This window comes from Phascolarctos cinereus, unplaced genomic scaffold (assembly GCF_003287225.1).
Source record: "Phascolarctos cinereus isolate Bilbo 61053 unplaced genomic scaffold, phaCin_HiC Scaffold_5;HRSCAF=322, whole genome shotgun sequence".
Taxonomy (NCBI): domain Eukaryota; kingdom Metazoa; phylum Chordata; class Mammalia; order Diprotodontia; family Phascolarctidae; genus Phascolarctos; species Phascolarctos cinereus.
The window spans coordinates 317,474,436-317,494,705 of NW_027555958.1; the positions used below are offsets into that span (position 1 = coordinate 317,474,436).

The window sequence follows — 20,270 nt, forward strand, 5'->3', positions numbered from 1 at the left end:
CACCGTTTTCTATAGGAATCCTTTCCTAATTTTCCCCAACTGCTAGTGAGGACCCCCACAAACTACGTCGTAATTTTGTATTTATTCTTTATATACTTATATATGTACTAGTCTCTCACATTAAAATATACTTGACTGGGTTTGGTGGTGGGAAGCCTGAAATCCCTGATACTCAGGAGGCTGAGGCTAGTGCACAACTTGAACACGGGAGTTCTGAGTTACAGTGGGCTGAGAAAATTGGGTGTCGGCACTAAATCTGCCAATCAGTAATAGAATAGCGTCTTCGACATCCCTGGTTCCAGAGGTGTCCTTTTGGAAGGAAGCTGACAGGCGCCTTGAAAGATGGAAAAGGGAGAGGGGCAGTGAGGAGAAGAGGAAGAGTAGGATGAAGGGAAGTCAGCAGGAGGGAAAGCAGAGTACAGGGGAAGGGAGAATGTGAGGAAGAGGAGGGAAAAGAGAGGGGTAGAGGAGGGACAAGAAAGAGGAAGACGGAGGGAGGAGAGGAGGGAGAAAAGGAGGGAGTAAAGAAAGAGGAGGGAGGTGAGACAAGGGGAGGGAAGAAGGAGGAAGGGGAGAGAGGAGCAGAGGGAAGAGGAGAAAGAAAAAGAGAGAAGGGGGAGTGTAAGGAGGAGGGGAGGGAGGATGGAAGAGGCGGGAGAAGACGAAGGAGGGAAAGCGGTAAAGAGAAGATGGAGGAGAAGAGGAAGAAGTGAGAGAGAAGTGAAGGACGGCAAGTAAAAGGAAGACAAGGTAGAGGAATACAGGGAGGAAGAAAGAGGGAGGAGCGAGCATCATCCCACTTCCTCTCGACTGCCACCATCCCCCTTCCCCTCCCCCGCGCTTCTTGCCCTTAACCTCCTACGGTGGCCGAGAACAGTCATTTCCCAGGGATGAATGAAGGTGCTGGGGGACGCGCGCTGCCTAGGTCGCTTCCACATTCCCCACCCTCTTTTCCTCCCCCCTCCCTGTGTCTCCTCCCCACTCCTCCCTACTCTTTCCCCACCGAGGCGCGGTCTCTTTTCTGGCGCCTGCGCCCCTTGGAGCGTGGGAGCTTACGAGCAGCTGCGCGCGGCTCGGGCTTGAGGCTTGGGGATTCCGGACGCTGTCTAGGCTGGGCCCCGGCCCCGGGCCGCGCTCCAGATTGCGGCCGCGGTCTGCCTTAGGTAGCGGGGGTTCGGCGCGGGAGGCCGGCGGGGAGCACAGGGCCTCGGGCGCTTCTTGCCGTTAGATGGGGAGCCTCTGCAGGGCTCGGGCGAGGTCCTGGCCCGGGCCTCCGGGGGCCCGGGGCGAGGATAGGAGAAGTGGAGGAGGAGGGCGGGTGGAGAGGGCGGGGGCCCAGCACCTCGGCCCGGGAGGGGAGGGGAGAGGGCGAGTGCAGCGCGGGGGCCTCGGGCGGGCCCCAAGCCTTCCCTTCCCTGCCTCGAGCTAGAGGCGGGGGAGCCTCCCTCCCACAGCCTCCTAGAGGATCCCAACCCCCTTCTGTACAGATGAGGAAAGTGAGGCCCAGGGTCGCTTCAGGCAGCAAAACACATGAGCTGCAATTCCGATCCAGGGCTGCTGGCTCCAAATCCAATGTTCTTTCCATTTCCCCCGTGCAAATGAGGGGAAATGTAGAACATTAATGTATCGCCATTTATTTTTTATTTAGATGCCTTTTCTGAAAGGATTGGAAATTTGACTGGTATTAGTGTCCACTGCTCTGTGGCAGTACCGTAAGGGGTGCACTAAAGTCCGGAAAATCTGAGTTCTGTTGCTGGGTTTTGATCCTTAATAGCTCTGGGATTCTGATCAAGCCACTTGCACTCAGATACCACTCAGCTTGAGGTAGTGTTTGTGGATAGAATGCTGGACTGGGAATCTGAATTCTGCCCCAGGCACTTAATTTCTCTGACCTCGTAGGCTGGTCACCATAACCCAACTTAGCCTTCTCTATAAGGTATTCAACCTGGTGGCCTCTCTGGTTCCTTCCAGTTCTAAATTTAAGGTCCTGTGAGTTCTTCAAGCAGAACTTGGGTGTAGTGAAAGGAACTGGGTTCAAGTTCTATCTCGGAGATTTATTCCTTCTGTGATCTTGGCTAAGTCACTTAACCTCTCTGATCTTCAGTTTCCTCAACTGTTAAATGAGAGGGTTGAAGTTGATGGCCTCTGAGGTCCCTTCTAGCTCAAGACCTATGACACTGTGACAACTGTAGGTATAGAAAATACAAGGCATTGTTCCTGCCTTAAATCATATGTGGTATCCATTTCAGTTATTTGGTACATTTATTTTCCATATGTTATATGTACTATGTTTTCCTAACAGTTTTTTTGGTAGATAAATTATACCCAGTTACCTAGCAAATCAGGAACAAAGCTCATGTCCCCAGTTCCCTTAGATTGTAGGTCACATTTTCTCAGGCCTTTAGGGAATTGCAGAGTTATTTGGAACCATATAAATGGAAGTATTCCCCCAGCTTATACTTCTTTTTCTTTATTAGGGTTAAGAGTGACGATGGCAGAGTGTACCAATCTTCAGTTTGTCAGCCCGTTTGCCTTTGAGGCAATGCAGAAGGTTGATGTTGTTCGTTTGGCCTCCCTCAGTGATCCAGAATTAAGACTTCTCCTGCCTTGTTTGGTTCGGATGGCACTATGTGCTCCAGCTGACCAGAGCCAAAGCTGGGCTCAGGATAAAAAACTTATTCTACGCCTTCTTTCAGGGGTGGAAGCTGTCAATTCCATTGTTGCATTGCTCTCTGTGGACTTCCATGCTTTGAAAGAAGATGCCAGTAAAGAGCAACAGCTTAGGTAATGAATCCCTTGTAATGACTTGGGCTTCAGAACTTAACTAGTCATGTTAAAGACCTTAGCTTGAAAAGGCCAAGGTTCCCCATTGTGTCCTGGGCCATCTGCAGTTGTCCTGATCCATATCTGGCCACTGGATCCAGATGGCTGCAGAGGAGAAAGTGAGGCTGGTGACTTTGCACAGCACTCCTTCACCTAAATCCAATTTACTTGCACCTCTTGGCATCACCTTCCTTATATGACGGTCCTCTTCGAGAACAAAGAACAAAATAGCAAATACCTTAGAGCTTTATAAAATTTTCACAGCATGTAATTTTCAGAAAAGGAGAATACAGGAATTGAAACTTTGCTGCTATGATCCTGGGGTTTGTGAAGTAAATTTATGGGTGATAATAAGCAGTTTTTGCCATAGATTTGTATTTGTTTTAAATTAGTGAAATGAGATAGTAGCTCAGAATTACTAGTACATATTTAGATTTTCTTACTTTCTCTAGTTGCTTTTTTAAAACAAAATCATTTTTAGTTCTAATTTCCACAACATTGCTTAAAATTTTTTTTGTATTCTTTACTAGGCATAAGTTTGGTGGAGGCAGTGGAGAGAGCATCTTGGTATCACAGCTTCAACATGGACTGACATTAGAGTTTGAACATAGTGATTCACCTCGTCGCTTGCGTCTTGTGCTTAGTGAACTTTTAGCAATAATGAACAAGGTGAATTTCTTCTGCTGGCAGCTAGAAACCCACTTGACTTGATATTTCATTGATTTAGAGCTGAAAGGGACCACAGAGACCATTCAATCCAATCCCCTCATTTTACAGATAAGGATACTGGGGCCTAGGGAGTTCAGATGACTTGCCCAAGGTCACTTATTGATTTGAAAGCAGATTCTCTGACTGTGAAGACTGCTTTTTCCACTGTACCACACTGATGTGTAAGGTCAGTGATAACAGTGCTAGGCAGACTACCATTCTTTACTGTGTATTCTGTTTTAAATCTATCAGGGCCTTTATCTTCAGAGGCTGACAGCACTTCAAAGTATTGTCTTACAACTTGTTCTTTCTTGCCTACGATCTTGCCTCATTTCTATCTATCTTTCTTCCTCCAGTGGAGAGGATTATCAGACAATATTATTAGTTATCTGAAAAAAATGAATGCTATTTAGTGAGTATGATACTAATGTAAAATGTATGGGAAAGTCCATTATTTTAGGTCCTAGCTACTTTGTTAAATTGTTACTTCATGATCACTTACATCAGTTTTGGTCCTGATTGCCAGAGGTAAAAACTGGTGAAGGCTGGGACCAAGATGACCAAAATCTACTAATTTCTTATTTTTCCCAAAGAAAATATTTTAAATTGTTGTATGTAGTCTGATTTAAGTGGTAGTTTTGTATCATGCTTTAAAGCATGTTAATCTTTATAACACTTCTCAGTAGGAGCAGATTGGTTTTCTGTTTTGCTTAATTTTTAGTACTGCAGCAATACAAAGCTTTTTCTCCTTATATATTTTTCTTTTTGAATTCAGTTTATGATGCTGATCAGGTAAAGTGATCTATCACCCTCCATTAATTGTAGTATTTAGATGAAAGTTTTGCTCACTTCTCTCTATATGAAATATGATGACAAAGCTGAATTGGAAGAATATTGAATTCATTTTAAAATAATCATTTGTTATTGTTAATGTTTTAATTCTTAAGTAAATGTATGTTCTTTGTGTCATTTTATAAGGGAATTTGAATTTGGATTTGTTCTCTCTATGTGTCACTTGATAGCCTTTAAACTGTTAGTCTGAGATTGAAACCTACTACTTCCGGTAGCATTCTTGGTTCGTGGATGTGTCTCATCAGCTTGCAGAGGGTTCCTGTTCTTTTCAGTCTTCTACCCAAGGGGTAGTTACTTGAATTGCAATTGTTGAGATTGATACTGACATGCATAAACAGTTATTCCTGTTCTCTTCAAGTGACTTTCTAATTGTTTTCATGTGGTTGAAATTTATCATATTCTGATTAAGTTATCAGTGAACAGATGTTTATTTGGAGGGCACATAACAATCTTTTGAGTATTTGGGGTACCTATTGATGGATAGAAACAATCCTCAGTCTTAAGAAACTTAATTCCTTAGCTACAATTTATAGAATCATTAGCTTACTTGGAATTTTGGATCTTTTGAAGGTTTCTGAGTCCAATGGAGAGTTCTTCTTTAAATCTTCAGAGCTTTTCGAGAGTCCAGTCTATTTGGAGGAAGCTGCAGATGTGCTTTGTATTTTACAAGCAGGTACTGTGCTAAGATACATTTCAGAAATAGTTTATTTTTCAGTGATACAGTGTGACATTGTTACTTTCAAATTGCCAACCATAATGTTTATTTTAAATGTCTAAAATAGGAAAGAAAGTTTATGAGATGATAAAGTTTCTAAGTCTATCTAAATTTAGATCACATCAGCTGAAGATGTTCACTGCCTAATTTATTCAAATATTACATATTGCTCATTTTATTAACTGAAGCACACCTTATTTACCCACAGAGCTTCCTTCTCTACTTCCCATTGTTGATGTAGCTGAAGCCTTGCTACATGTTCGAAATGGATCCTGGTTCTTGTGTCTCTTAGTGGCCAATGTCCCTGATAGTTTTAATGGAGGTAGGTAGATCTTATAAAGTGGGATATTAAAACTTTTTCACTGGATAACCTAGAGGCTTAATTTTTTTTTTGTTATAGAAAAACATTAATGGAGATTTCACTTGAGTATTCTTAGGAATTATGGCCATTTTAGATACCGGGGTATAAGCCCAGTAATAGATTCTCTAGTTCAAAAGCTATGGATGGTCATTTAGGAAATTTAGACAGTTGCAATTTTGAAATTTTGGAAAGGTATTTTTAGGTCAACTGAAGAGCAGCCTGAGACAGCATGTAATCAGAAATACTGGGAAAATATATTTTCTGTAAATTCTTTTCTTCATCATTGCTGCTACCTTGTAGACAAACCAAGTTTAGAATAGAAAATGAGGGAGACCAACTTTCTTGATTATCTCTATTTTAGATGATTAATGACTGGAAGCTATTTCATAAATTTATTAGGGCCTGAAATAAATCAAAGTCAAGTCAACAACTCTTTATTGAGTTATTTACTGCATGCAAGGTGATAAGTACTCTGAATTGGTTTTCTTAAGACTCTTTCAGAAGCAATATTGCAGCGAATTGTTGGTAGAAAAGGTTGGGTACTGGGTGAACCTTTTTGAGATTGACTGTTCTCCTAAGCCAGTCAAATCAACCTTCAATCAAATGATTAAAGGCATTTATGTTGAATGTTATCAGAGAAAGAGGTCCTTATGCTGTGAAGTGAATTCATCAGAGAAATCTGATACAAAATTTTTTTTCCCTATTCTGTCGCTCCTTTCTTACCCTAGGTTCATTAATTTTGTCTGTGCAGAAGTTTTTCAGTTTCATGTAATCAAACTTATCTGTTTTATCTTTTGCAATTTCCTCTAATTCTTGTTTGGTTAAGAATATATCTCCTACCCATAGCTGTAGGAGTTATGGATAATTATTTGACAAATAGCCCTGTGTAGTGTATTGCAGATAGAAAGATGAAACAAGATAGACTTGATCTTTAAAGAGCTTACAATTAGTAGTAGCAGTAAGAAATATATACTGATAACTTTAGTATGTTAGAATCTAAGTGAAAAGGAATTAGAGTGCTATGTAGGAGTGATTATGACTTCCATTTTCATCTCTCTTCAAACTTAGCATGACTTTTTTTTTTTACATGACTCTTGACCCCCTGCTTTCAGCTGAAAATCTTGCCTCATTTTGTTTTTTCCCAAGGCAATGAGGCAGTTGGGGTTAAGTGACTTGTCTAGGGTCATACAGCTAGTAAGTGTCAAGTGTCTGCTCTGAGATCGGATTTGAACTCAGGTCCTCCTGACTCCAGTGCTGGTGCTCTATCCACTGCGCCACCTAGCTGCCCCGTTGCCTCATATTTTAATGAAAAAATTGAGGCTGTTCTTTGAGAGCTCCCTCTTATCCTTTCTTCCTGTTCACATATCGCCCATAGGTACCTTCTGCCATTATTTCCTTCTTCACCCTGTGTCATGAAGAGGTAGTACTTCTTGCCAAATCTAATCTACATGTACAAGTGATCTGCTTCCAGCCTGTCTTCACCAGCAAATTACCCCCTTTATCATATTTATTTTCTCACTTGTTTTGAATCTCTCCCTGTCTACTGGCTGCTTTCCTACTGCCTGCAAATATGTCTATGTCTTGCTTATTTTCAAAAAACCTTCACTTGACTTATCCATCCTTAATGGCTATTGTCTTAAATCTCTCCTGCCTTTTTGTGACTAGCTTTCTTTAGAAGGCCTTCTCTCTATAATAGATGCCTCCATGTCCTTTTCTCTCAATCTCTTCTTAACTTTCCACAGTCTAGTTTCCCACCTCATCATTCAACTAAAATTACTTTCTCCACAGTTACCAAGGATTTTTTCCTTTTTTTTTCAACTTATTATTTTATAACGTTTTCTTTTTAAATTTAGAGTTCCAAATTCTCCCTCTCCCACCCCATTCCCCACCTACTGACAGTGTAAGCAATATGATGTCAATTATACATGAGAAATCATGCCAAACATTTCCAAATTAACCACATTAAAAAAAAACAAGAAAAATATATAGAGAAAATTATACTTCAATTTATATTCATAGTTCATCAGTTCTATCTGGAAGTGGATAGCATTTTTTCATCATGCATCTTTTGGAATTGTCTTGGATTGTATTGATCAGAGTAACCAAGTCTTTCACAGTTGATCATTATTACAACATTGCTATTACTGTGCACAGTAATCTCTTGGTTCTTCTCACTTTACCTCTGTTCATATGAGTCTTGCCATGTTTTTTCTGAAACCGCCCCCCTTGTCATTTCCTACAACATAATAGTACACCATCACAATCACATGCCACAGTTTGTTCAGCCATTCCCCACTTGATGAGCATCCCTTGGATTTCCAGTTCTTTGGCACCACAATAATTGCTGCTATAAATATTTTTGTACATATCTTTCCTTTTCCTTTTTCTTTAATCCCTTTGGTATACAGACCTAATAGTGGTATTACTGGGTCAAAGGGTATGCACAGTTTTATAGCTCTTTGGGCCTAGTTCCAAATTGTTCTCCAGAGTGCTTGAACCAGATCACTACTCCCCCCAACAGTTCATTACTGTACCTATTTTTCCTTCTTCCCCTCCAGCCTTTATCATTTCTGATAGGTATGAGGTGGTACCTCAGAGTTGTTCTAATTTGGCTTTCTCTAAACAATAATGACTTAGAGCATTTTTTCATATGGCCACAAATAGCTTTGATTTCTTCTGAAAACTGCCTGTTTATATCATTTGACCATTTGTCAATTGAGGAATGGCTCTCATTTTTATAAATTTGACCTAGTTCTATACTCACTATGTATTTGAAAAATGAGGCCTTTATCAGAGAAACTTGCTATAAAAATTCTTGTCTTTGGTATCTTTTAGCAAAATGTGGTTTCTCTGATTATCCCTTTTAATTAAGTCTGTTTTTGCTTTGCTTTGTCTGAGATCATGGTTGTTACCCTTGCCCTTTTTAGTTCAGTTGAAGCATATTAGATTCTGCTGCAGCCCTTTATTTTAACTCTGTGTGTGTCTTTCTATTTCAAGTATGTCTCTTGTAAACAACATATTGTTGGATTATGGCTTCTAATCCATTCTGCTGTTTCCATTTTATGACCTAGCTCATCCCATTTATAGTCACAGTTATGATTGCTAACAGTATATTTCTTTCCATCCCATTTTCTTCTGTTTATTTTTTTCTCTCTTTGTCTCTTGTCTGTCCTCTAAAGTCTATTTTCTAATCCCTGTCTCCCTTAATCTGCCCTCCCTTTTATAACTCCACCAACCCCTTTTTTATACATATCTGAGTGTGTGTGTATGTGTGTGTGTTTGTGTATATATATGTTCTTCCTTCTTTGAACCAATTTTGATGGAAATGAAATTCAGGCATTGCCTGCCCACTCTTAACCCCGCCCATTTTCTTCTTCACTGTATAAGCCTTTCCTTGCATGCCTCTTTTAATGTAAGAAAATTTTCCCCATTCTCCCTCTCCCTTCCCACTTCTCCCAGTGTATCCCCTTCATTTTTTTTTGGAGATCATTTCAACATAATTGACTCACATCTATGTAAACTCCTTTTAACTGCCCTAATAATGATAAAGTCTTGGGGTTTACGTGTATCATCTTCCCATATAGGAATGTAAATAGTTTAACTTTATTGATTCCCTTACTCTTTCATGTTTCCATTTTTATGCTTCTTGAGTTTTATGTTTTAATGTCAGTTTTTCTATTCAGCTCTGGTCTTTTTTATCAGGAATGCTTGAAATTATTTTATTTGATTAAATGTCCATTTTTTCCCCCCTGAAGGATTATACTCAGTTTTGCTGGGGGAGGTTATTCTTGGTTGTAATCCTCGCTCCTTTGCCATCTGGAATATCATATTCCAAGCCCTCTGCTCCTTTAATGTGGAAGCTGCTAAATCTTATGTGATCCTGACTGTGGCACTATGATATTTGAATTATTTGTTTCTGGTTGCTTGAAATATTTTCTTCACCTTGGAGCACTGGAATTTGGTTGTGATGTTCCTGGGAGTTTTCATTTTCTCTTCCAGTCTATTTCAGGTGGTAATCAGTGGATTCTTTCCATTTCTGTTTTATCCTCTGGATCTTAGATATCAGGGCAGTTTTCCTTGACAATTTTTTTCTTTCTTTTTTTTTAATTTTTTTCCCTTTTTTTTATAGGCTATTGGGGTTAAGTGACTTGCCCATAGTCACACAGCTAGTAAGTGTCAAGTGTTTGGTCTGAGGCCGGATTTGAACTCAGGTCCTCCTGACTTCAGGGCCGGTGCTCTGTCCACTGCGCCACCTAGCTGCCCCTCCTTGACAATTTCTTGAAATATGATGTCCACGCTCTCTCTTTGATCATGACTTTCTGGTAGTGCAATAATTCTTAAATTAACTCTCTTTTTTCTGTTTTCCAGGTCATTTGGTTTTCCTGTGAAATATTTCACATTTTCTTCTATTTTTTCATTCTCTTGACTTTGTTTTATTGTCTCTTGATGTCTCATGGAATCACTAGTTAGCTTCCACTTTCTCAATTCTGATTTTTAAGGAATTCTTTTTTTTTTCTTTTTTGGCTAGGCAATGGGGTTAAGTGACTTGCCCAGGGTCACACAGCTAGTAAGTGTCAGGTGTCTGAGGCCAGATTTGAACTCAGGTCCTCCTGACTCCTGAGTCAGTTGCACCTACCTGCCCCAGGAATTATTTTCTTAAGTGAGATTTTGTACCTCTTCTTCCATTTGGCCAATTCTGTTCTTTAAGGAGTTCTTTTCTTCAGTGAATTTTTATGCCTCTTTTACCACTAGGCCAATTCTTTTTTTTTTTAAGGTGCTGTTTTCTTCAGTGTTCTTTTTTTAGTATCTTTTTTACCAAATTGTTAATTCTTTTTTCATAATTTTCTTACATCACTCTCATTTCTTTTCCAAATTTTTCCTTTACCACTCATCTCTTTCTTTAACTCTTCTAAGAATTCTCATTGGGTTTTGGGTTTGATTAGCACTTTTTTCTTTGAGGCTTTTTGTAGCTGTTTTTACATTGTTGTCTTCTTATAAGTTTATGTCTTGGTCTTCCCTGCTACTATAGTAGCTTTTTATGGTCAAATTCCCTTTTTGTTGTTTGCTCATTTTCCCTGTCAATTTCTGTACTTTAAACTTTATGTTATGGTTGGTGTCTGCTCTCCTGTACTAAGCTTCAGTCTTTCTTGTGCTGCTATTTTTAGAACTAGGCCCCTGGTCCCCTGTACCTGAAAGCACTGGTATTCTTTTTGCCTTGGAATTGCAATTAGGGCCCCATTCCCTTATGACCGACTGCCAGTGTTTCTCTTCATCCTGGAACTGCATCCCAGAATGTGTTTGGACAGTAGACTTGCCAATCAATGCCATATCCAGTGCCATCAGGGGTTTCCCTGTAATCTGTTTCTGACCAGTTTTCTAATCCCCTTAGTGTCTCTGGGCTGAGAACTCCTGACGCTTCTGTTGATGCCACTTCGTGTGGGCTCCAGACAGATTTCTACCCTGATGTCACAAATTCTTCCTGCTTACCTGAGTTTTCTTAGGCTGGAAAAATGTCTCACCCTGCTGCTCCAGAATTTGTTTTGAGGCATTATTTTTAAATTGTTTGGAAAGGAATATTGAGAGAATTCATCTAGGTTGCTTCTAATCTGTCATCTTGTCTCCACCCTCAGTGATTTCTTAATCGCCAGATCTAATAGCCTTTTCTCAGTTCTCATCATTTTTGACCACCAAAGCCTTTGACCCTGTTAATCACCCTCTTCTTGAAATTCTCTTCCATCTAACTTTTCAGGATGCTACTGTCTTCTGATTCTCTCGTTTATCTAACTGCTCCTTCTCAGTACTGTTTGATGGATTTTCATCCAGGTCATGATAATCATATGTATCCTGATGGGCCCTCTTCTCCCTCTATACTATTTTACTTGTTGATCTCATTAGATCCCACCGATTCAGTTATCATCTCTATGCTGCTGGATTCTCAAATCTAGCCCTAACCTGTTTGCTAACCTCCAGTCTTTTTTTTTTAAATGTTTAACTAATTTATTTTGAATTATCAACAATCATTTCCATAAGCTTTTGAGTTGTAAATTTTCTGCCTCTCCCTCTCTACCTCCCTCTCCAAGACGGTGCGCAATCTGATATAGACTGTACATATATATATGTTCCTATTAAACATATTTTCACATTACTGATGTTGTAAGTAAGAATTAGAACCAAAAGGAGGAACCACAAGAAAGAGGAAACAAAGCACAACAGAAGAAAAAGAAATCGTTAATAGCATGCTTCGATCTGTATTCAAACTCCATAGTTCTTTCTTTGGATGTGGATTGCATTTTCCATCATGGACCTTTGGAGATGTCTTAGATCCTTTATTGCTGAGAAGGGTTAAGTCTATCAATATTAGTCATCGTACAACATGGCTATTACTGTGTACAACGTTCTCCTGGTTCTGCTTATTTCACTCAGCATTAGACCAAACAAGTCTTTCCAGGTTTTTCTGAGGTCAACCTGTCATCATTTCTTATTGCACATTAGTATTCCATTACATTCATATACCACAACTTGTTCAGCCATTCCCCAATTGATGGGCATCCCCACAATTTCCAATTCTTTGCCACCACAAAAAGAACTGCTATAAATATTTTTGTACATGACCTCCAGTCTTGTATTTCCAGCTGTCTACTAGGTATCTCAAACTGGATATCCTTTAGACGTATTAAACTCAGCATGTCCAAAATTGAATTTGTTATCTTTCCAAACCCTGTCCCCTTCTTAACTTGCATATTGATGTGAGGGTGCACATCAATAATAATAATAATAATAATAATAATAATAATAATAATAATAATAATAATAATAATATCATCCTCCTAGTCTCCCAGGCTCTCAACTTAGGCCTTATCCTTGATTCCTCACTCTTAGTTCCTGTTTCTAATTTGCTTCTAAGACCTGTCAATTTTACCTTTGTAACATCATTAACGTGACCCTTTCTCCTCTGAAATTTCCATTGCCCTGGTTCAGAAACTGATCACTTTAGCACGTTAACTTTAGCAATGGCTTGTCAGTAGGTTTTCCTGCCACAAGTCTCTCCCCTCTTTAGTCCATTCTCCACTCACTTGTGATAATGATCTCCTAAAGTCCAGTGACTCCCTGTCATCTCTGGGATCAATGATGAAATCCACTTTTTGGCATTGAAAGACTTTGATAACTTTGTTTCCCCTCCTCCTTACTTTTCTAGTCTTCTACCTTAGAACCCTCATCCCCAGTACTAATAGGCTGTTCCTCATGTAAGACTCAATTTCCCAACTCCAGGCATTTTACCTAGCTTTTCCCCATGCTCTCCCACCTCATTTCTACTTCCTGGCTTTCTTCATGTCCTAGCTAAAATCCTGCCTACAAGAAGCCTTTCCCAGTCCTCCTTTATTCTAGTGTCTTACATTGGTTGATTGTTTCCAGTTTGTTTTGTATATCGCTTATTTGTACATAGCTGTTTTCATGTTGTTTCCCCCTTTTAGACTGTGAGCTTCTTGAGGGCAGAGCTTGTCTTTTACCTTTCTTTGGTAAATGCTTTGCGCAATGCCTAGCACAAAGGTGTTTTATTAAATGTTTATTGACAGACTGAGGAAAGGCTTTATGAAGGAGGTGGCATCTGAGCTGAGATAGAGATGGTAGGAAGAGTTGGGAATGAGTATTCCATTCAGGCTTGGGTGACCATGGGCAAAAGCACCAAGATAGGAAAGGGCAAGAAGTCAGGAAACAGCAAGTAATCAGTTTTGTCTTGAAAAATGTGGGAGAGGAATGAAATACAATAAGACTGGAAAAAGTAGATTGAAGCCAGGTTTCAGAGAACTGTGAATTTTAGCCTAAGGAGTTTTTAATAAGCATTAGGGAGCTTCTTAAGGCAGCCTTTGAAGATTGCTGATGCTTGGGGCTGTTTTTGCTTTTCTTTGTATCTCAGGAGCTTACTATGCCTTGTACATAGTAAGCCCTTAAATGCTTGTTGACTAAGTTAAATAGCTTATGAAGTTGAACTGATTGAGTCTTCTTAATGTTCAGTTTGTAGAGGATTGATTAAGAATGGTGAACGGCAAGATGAGGAAAGCCTGGGTGGAAGGCGTAGGACAGATGCTCTACGTTTCTTATGTAAAATGAACCCTTCTCAGGCCCTGAAGGTCCGAGGCATGGTGGTAAGAGATTTGATTTTTGATGGGGTAAAGGGAATGAAACAGGTCTTCAAATAGGTAGTATTCTGCCGTTGGTGAGAGCAAAGACTTTTCTCCAGGTAGTCTGAGTACCCATCTTTGGAACTGGGTGTGATTTCCTTTGTATACATTTCACCTTTCTCTCTGAACCTTTGTTTTTTGGGAAATCTAACCCCAGGCTTGCCAGTCCTAGTTGTCATACCTTGACCTTGGTTTGTTTTTTTGTGCTTTAAGGTAGAGGAATGCCACCTGCCAGGCCTTGGAGTAGCTTTAACATTAGACCATACTAAGAATGAAGCTTCTGAAGATGGAGTGAGTGACCTGGTTTGTTTTGTTAGTGGTTTGTTGCTTGGCACAAATGCAAGAGTTCGGACTTGGTTTGGAACTTTTATTCGAAATGGACAGCAGGTAAGAAACACTGGGAAGTGGGAATTAAGAGCTCAGAATTTATTAGGGGCTGCTGAAAGGGAAAAAGCATATCTACTTTGAAGATGGTGATGTTTTTTCAAACTAAATTATTATGTTGCATTTGCTTAAGACTTTAATACTTCTAAAATGCATTATAGTATTTAAAATTTTTCTCCAACAGTTCTTATACAACTCTGTCCAAATCCAATAATGGCTAGTTGTCATAGATCAGTCTTCAGTATAATAGTTGCTCATTAAGTCAGTGTAATGGTAAAAAGTTAAACTTATTAATTCTGATTCCACTAATTGGGTATTGTAGTAATTTAATGGATCCTGGGCTGATGCAAACTGGGCAATGCTGATGTTCACATTTTGATACTACCATTTAAAAAATGTTTTGTTTTATTTACGTATTTTTTTTGTTGGTGAGGCAATTGGGGTTAAGTGACTTACCCAGAGTCACATAGCTAGTAAGTGTTATGTGTCTGAGGCTGGATTTGAACTCAGGTCCTTCTGACTCCGGGCCTGTGCTCTATCCACTTTGCCACCTTGCCATTTTTTTTAAATAAAAAAAGGTTTCATAGAAAGTTGCATTGGAACACACACTTTTATTGTGTATTTTCTTTTTAAAAATTTAATTTTGTTTATTTTATTCCTATCTTCCCCTACCACCATTGGGGGAAAAAAAAGAAAGGAAAACAATATCCTCATAACAAGTATGTGTAATCAAACTAAACAACAAATTCCCATATTGGCTATATCCAAAAACTTTATGTCTTTCTGTCCCTCAGGAGGTGGATAGCATCTTCATCAAAATTGGTCCTTTGGAATTTTGGCTGGTCATTGCATTGGTCAGAATTCTTGAGTCTTTCATTAACGTTGTCATAGTTATTTTATCATTTGTACTCCTGGTTCTGCTTATGTGACTCTTCGTCAATTCATATAAGTCTTCCCAGGTTTCTCTGAACTCATCTTTTATCATTTCTTATGGCACAATGGTATTTCATAATTGTTCATCCATTCCCCAATTGGTGTGTATCCTCTTTTTTTTTGCCTTTTTTTTTTTTGGTGAGGCTATAGGGGTTAAATGACTTGCCCAGGGACACACAGCTAATAAGTGTTAAGTGTCTGAGGCTGGATTTGAACTCAGGTCCTCCTGACTCCAAGGCCAGAGCTCTATTCACTGCGCCACCTAGCTGCCCCGTTGTGTATTCTCTTAATTTCTCATTATTTACTACAACAAAAAAATGCTTCTATGAATATTTTTGTCCTTCTGAGTTCTTTTCCTCTTGCTCTAGTCTCTTTGGAGGGTATATTTCTATTAGTAGTAGTTTTGGGTTAAAGAGCATGTATACATGTATGGCTTTAGTGACTTTGCTTTCCAGAATCTTTCCCAATCTGATGAGTGTAAGTTGTTGTAATTTGCATTTTTCTTAGTAGCAATATGGAGCATTTTAAAATATGGTTATTGATAGCTTGTATTTTTTTGAGAACTGCTTTTTCCATATCTCTTGGCCATTTATTTATTGGAGAAGGTCCCTTGTTATATATTTAATTTATTCTCTGTATATCTTAGATAACAGACTTTTTAAAGAGAAACGTGCTAGAAAGATTTTTTTCTCCAGTTACCTGTTTTCATTATGATTTTAGCTGCTTCGATTTTTGCCAAACTTTTAAAAATTTTACATAATAAAATTTGTCTTTTTTAGTCTCCTATGTTCTTCTCTTACTTGTTTGGTCAAGAGGTCTTCTGTTTATAATTGTGAAAGATAGCTCCTTCTTTGCTCCTCCGATTTAATAATATGACCATTTACACATAGGGTATATATCTCTTTGGAGCTTATTGTGATATGTGGTATGAATACTGGTTTAAACCTAATTTCTGACAGACTGCTTTCCATTTTTCCCCTGCAGATTCCTTTACATTTTATACCACAGTTTGTCCAGCCATTCCTTAATCAGAGGGTACCCACTTTACTTCATGTTCTTTGTATTACAAAAAATGACCAGTCCGTTTTTCTAACCAATAATATGAGTCAGTTTCACGTGTTAAGTGGGGTGCTTTGTTTAAACTTCCTTTTGACTCAATAAGTGCTTAATGCTTCCCTCTTGTGGCCCATATTCCTTGCAGAAAAAAAGAGAGACCAGCAGTTCTGTGCTTTGGCAAATGAGAAGGCAGCTTCTCTTGGAGTTGATGGGCATCCTTCCCACAGTAAGAAGTACACACATCGTGGAAGAAGCTGATGTAGAGATGGAGCCTAACGTGTCTGTGTATTCAGGGCTGAAAGAAGAGCATGTTGTGAAAGCCAGTGCATTGTTACGTCTTTATTGCGCTTTGATGGGAATTGCTGGACTCAAGTATATATTATTTTGATATTTCATCCTATAAAAATTTTACGTTCTTATTTTTAAAAGAAGTGAAGGAAAGGTCTCTTATTTAGAGAGTTCCCAAGTTACGTACTAGACTAAGCTTAGATCATTCCAGTTCATTGTAATAAATCTTTATTAAGCACCTGCTATATGGAGGCACAACAGGCAACCATGTCTTGCCCTCAGAGAGCTTACATTCTAAGTATAGACAAATCTAGCATGGACATAAAGAAGTAAATACAAAATACGTACAAAGCAGTTTCTGGTTCAGAGAAGGGACTAACAACTTGGGGGATCAGGAGAGGCCTACTGTATGAGGTGGCTCTTGAGCTGAACCGTGAAAGGAGTGGAGCTAGGGATTCTAGTAGGGAAAAGTGTAGAGAAAGAGATCCTAGGCAATGGAGGATAGCAAATTCTAAGGCAAACACGTATGAAATGAAGCATCCTATAAAAGAAGCCAACTGGATTGAAATGTTGAGTTCGTCAGGAGGAATATTTCATAAGCTGGAAAAAGAATGTATGTAGAAGTGCTTTGTAAACTCTAAAGTACTGTATAAATGTAAAGCATTATTGTTTTAGAGTTTGAAGGTATTAAAACTTCAAACTGTATCAAAACTTTTGGGGCAACCTGTATTATATTCTCAGACCACACCTTACAAGCCAAGTTTGTGTACACCAGGAAGGAATCTCTCCTTTCTATGTGATCTTGTCTATTAGGGACTTACTTATTTTTGTTTGCCTATAAAAGCCATAGTGTAGATACAGGTGGAACCAGAACAGTTTGTTTTGCTTTAATTGCTTTGTTAGATTATCTCTATCTTAACCCTGTTAGAGTCACTTGGGCAAAACTATGATTGATGAGAAACTGTTCAGCATAAATAGAATTAAGATAAATCTGTCTTCTTTCCTCCTTCTTCTGAATAACTTTCTTTTTCAGATGTTTTCTTCCTGAGAGGGACTAGCAAAGTAGATGACCTCTCAGCTGCCTTACAGCTCTGGATTTATGAGCCAGCTGGTTATAAATTGTTTATGTGGTTGTAAGGTACACAAACACAGAATTGTTCTTTGACCACCACCCTTTTTTGAATCTTTTTTAATTAATTGTTTACTTTAGTCTGTTTCAGAAAGAACATATTTTAGATTTAAAACCTCTCAGGGTTTTACATATGGCAAGTCTAGATATTAATGATTGCATAAAGTTTTTTTTTTCATGAAAACAAAGGTCATATTACATGGAACATCTTTTGACTTCAAAAATTTGATTTCTTTTAGGCCAACCGATGAAGAAGCTGAGCAGCTATTGCAGCTTATGACAAGTCGTCCTCCTGCAACACCAGCTGGGGTTCGCTTTGTTTCACTTTCCTTTTGTATGCTACTCGCCTTTTCCACACTTGTCAGGTATCTTTATGGAGATGTTGCTCTGTCTTTATTAACCTTTTTGAAGGTATTTCTTTCACTTGTTAAATGCACAACTAGCAGGAGATTAGAGATTTCCAGCAGATTCAAGTTTGAATCAAAAGTGTTATGTGTAGGCTTTTTTTAATGATCTCACTCAGGATCCGTTCATGGTCCTATTGCTTGTCTCCATTTCTTTCCCAATCAGTGGAGTATGGTAGGGGAAGTACATTTTTAAGCTGCTTTTGTTCATCTTGTCATCACTGCTGTAAGGTGGAAAGACAATTGGAAACTGTCTTGTTAGGTTAGGCTTTCTCTGTATCTTTCAGGGCTTTAAATCCCAGATCATTAATAAAATGAAATTCTGACAATTAAAAATATCCAAAACAGGATTAATAATAAAACACCGTACTGTGGTCTGTGTCTCTTGCTCTGCTTGTTCTACCTTATCTGACCTTATTTTCCTTTGCTACTGAGACCTGGACTCATTTGGTTGGCTTGAGTAGGCTGAATTTGATGTATAGATTTTTAGAGCCTGCAGCTATGCATATAAAATATCGGTTTAACATATAACATGTAAACTAAGTCGAGAGGCTAGACATCCCTTTTTTAAAAAGCCACAAATATAATTCTTTATCATTCCTTGGACATTTGGTCATCCCTTCTGTGTGGAGTCTGATCATGATTTTCTTTGGTTTTCATATCTGTAAAATGGGGGAGTTGGTTTAGATATCCTCTCAGATCTCTTCCAGTTCTACATCTGTGACCCTGTGGTCCTCAGGTGTTTTTGTTTTTTATTGTGCCCCAAACAAGTAGTTGAAATGACATTTACCTAGTTGTTTGCAGATCCTGATGAAATGAATTTTGCCATTGTGGTGGTGCTCAGTCATTGTGTACTTAGGTTGTGACTGTTAACTTGGTAGTGACTCTTTTCATGTCAGCTAGTCGATGAGGAGACATTGATGTGGTCTTCCCACCATTTCAGTTCCAAATGCTGTGTGATCAGTTTAAATATGTGCTCTGCTGATAAAGAGGCCAAACTTGAGGATGTCTGATTTGATCAGGTCCCTATAGAAAGGCAGTGGCAGGGCCAGGCGTGGTCCTCCTTTCTTGGCCTCTTGGGTCATTTACTAGTTTTGTTAAAAAAATTAAATTTAGTACTTTGTTTATCTTCTTGTTAGTGCTTTAAATGAAGGGAAAAATAATTTTACCAAAGCATGTACTTTTTCATAATACTTCCTTTAGAGTGGTTATTCTTTATCTGAATTAAGCTATTAATGTTCTGACATGTTTTATTCAGTACACCTGAACAGGAGCAGCTTATGGTGATGTGGCTAAGCTGGATGATAAAAGAAGAAGCTTATTTTGAAAGGTAAGACTGCTTAATATCTTTTTTTTTTCATTAGGTGATGGAACTTTTATTATCCTCTCTTAACATTTATTTATTTCTGTTCTGTTACAACAGTACTTCTGGAGTGTCTGCCTCCTTTGGGGAGATGCTGTTACTGGTGGCCATGTATTTCCATAGCAACCAACTGAGTGCTATCATAGATTTGGTCTGTTCAACATTGGGGATGAAGGTAATTTCCCTCCTTCCTAAAGGAGAGTACACTGCAATTCAAGTTGTTTTTCTAGAACATTAATATAGGTTGATTTGGTTCCACTGTTAACTTAATTTTAATTGAATATTTTTAATATTAGAAAATTTTGAAAAGGATATTTCTATTATGTTTGAAAAACCAATGAGGCAAGCTTCTTGAAACAAGTGTTTTTACCTAGAGGTAATTGAGATCATGTGGACCTTTTCTTATTCTGTACTATGCATGTCATCTCTTTCATAATAATTAATTATGAATTAATGAATTAATTAATAATGAACTAATATTCATTACCTATTTATTGCCATTATTTCAGATTGTGATTAAACCAAGCTCTTTGAGTAGGATGAAGACCATCTTCACTCAGGAAATTTTTACTGAGCAGGTATTTTCTTGTAACCCTAGGTACTTTCTTAACTTTCCTCTGAAGCACCCTGTAACGTAAACGTGTTGAATATCTGACTTTAATAGCCAAATATCTGACATTAGGATCCATATTCTTCTTGAAAGTCTCTCAATGGTTTATTTCCTTGTTGGAACTCTTGTAGAGATTAATACATTTTTTAGAATCATGTGTTACTCAATGCAGGTTTTAAATTGGATCCCTTCATATCATTTTTATTAAGGGGTACTTGAATGACCAATCGCTGTTAATAATTGTCCTGCTAGTTAGATGATTTTGCAGAAGATGGTAATAACTTTCATTTGCCAGAAAGAAACAGAACTCTACATCTTTTAATTTAAATTTCTGTCAGTGTGTAAGATTAGACATTATTGAGAATTAGTTGATTTTATTTGACAGTTTCTTGTTTGGCCCTTGGCTCCCTAAGGTCAGCCCATGGATCAATCAGTCAATCTAAATCTGAATCTTAAATTCTAAG

The 20,270-nt window shown here is 38.5% G+C and overlaps 1 protein-coding gene across 2 annotated transcripts in view; it reads left to right on the top strand.

Annotated features, from left to right (window-relative positions):
• The first annotated feature begins 868 nt into the window (after window positions 1–868).
• The window catches only part of INTS2 (integrator complex subunit 2), a 44,187-nt gene continuing 24,785 nt past the window's right edge, over window positions 869–20,270 (top strand). The window contains exons 1-12 of one of the 2 annotated variants that reach the window (XM_020991820.1): window positions 869–925; window positions 2,478–2,784; window positions 3,354–3,492; window positions 4,954–5,056; window positions 5,307–5,420; window positions 13,473–13,603; window positions 13,853–14,026; window positions 16,158–16,384; window positions 17,669–17,794; window positions 19,092–19,163; window positions 19,257–19,371; window positions 19,706–19,774. In XM_020991820.1, the coding sequence (XP_020847479.1) occupies window positions 895–925; window positions 2,478–2,784; window positions 3,354–3,492; window positions 4,954–5,056; window positions 5,307–5,420; window positions 13,473–13,603; window positions 13,853–14,026; window positions 16,158–16,384; window positions 17,669–17,794; window positions 19,092–19,163; window positions 19,257–19,371; window positions 19,706–19,774 (1,608 nt within the window). In that variant the 5' untranslated portion in view covers window positions 869–894. The other variant, XM_020991821.2, reaches the window with a different exon arrangement.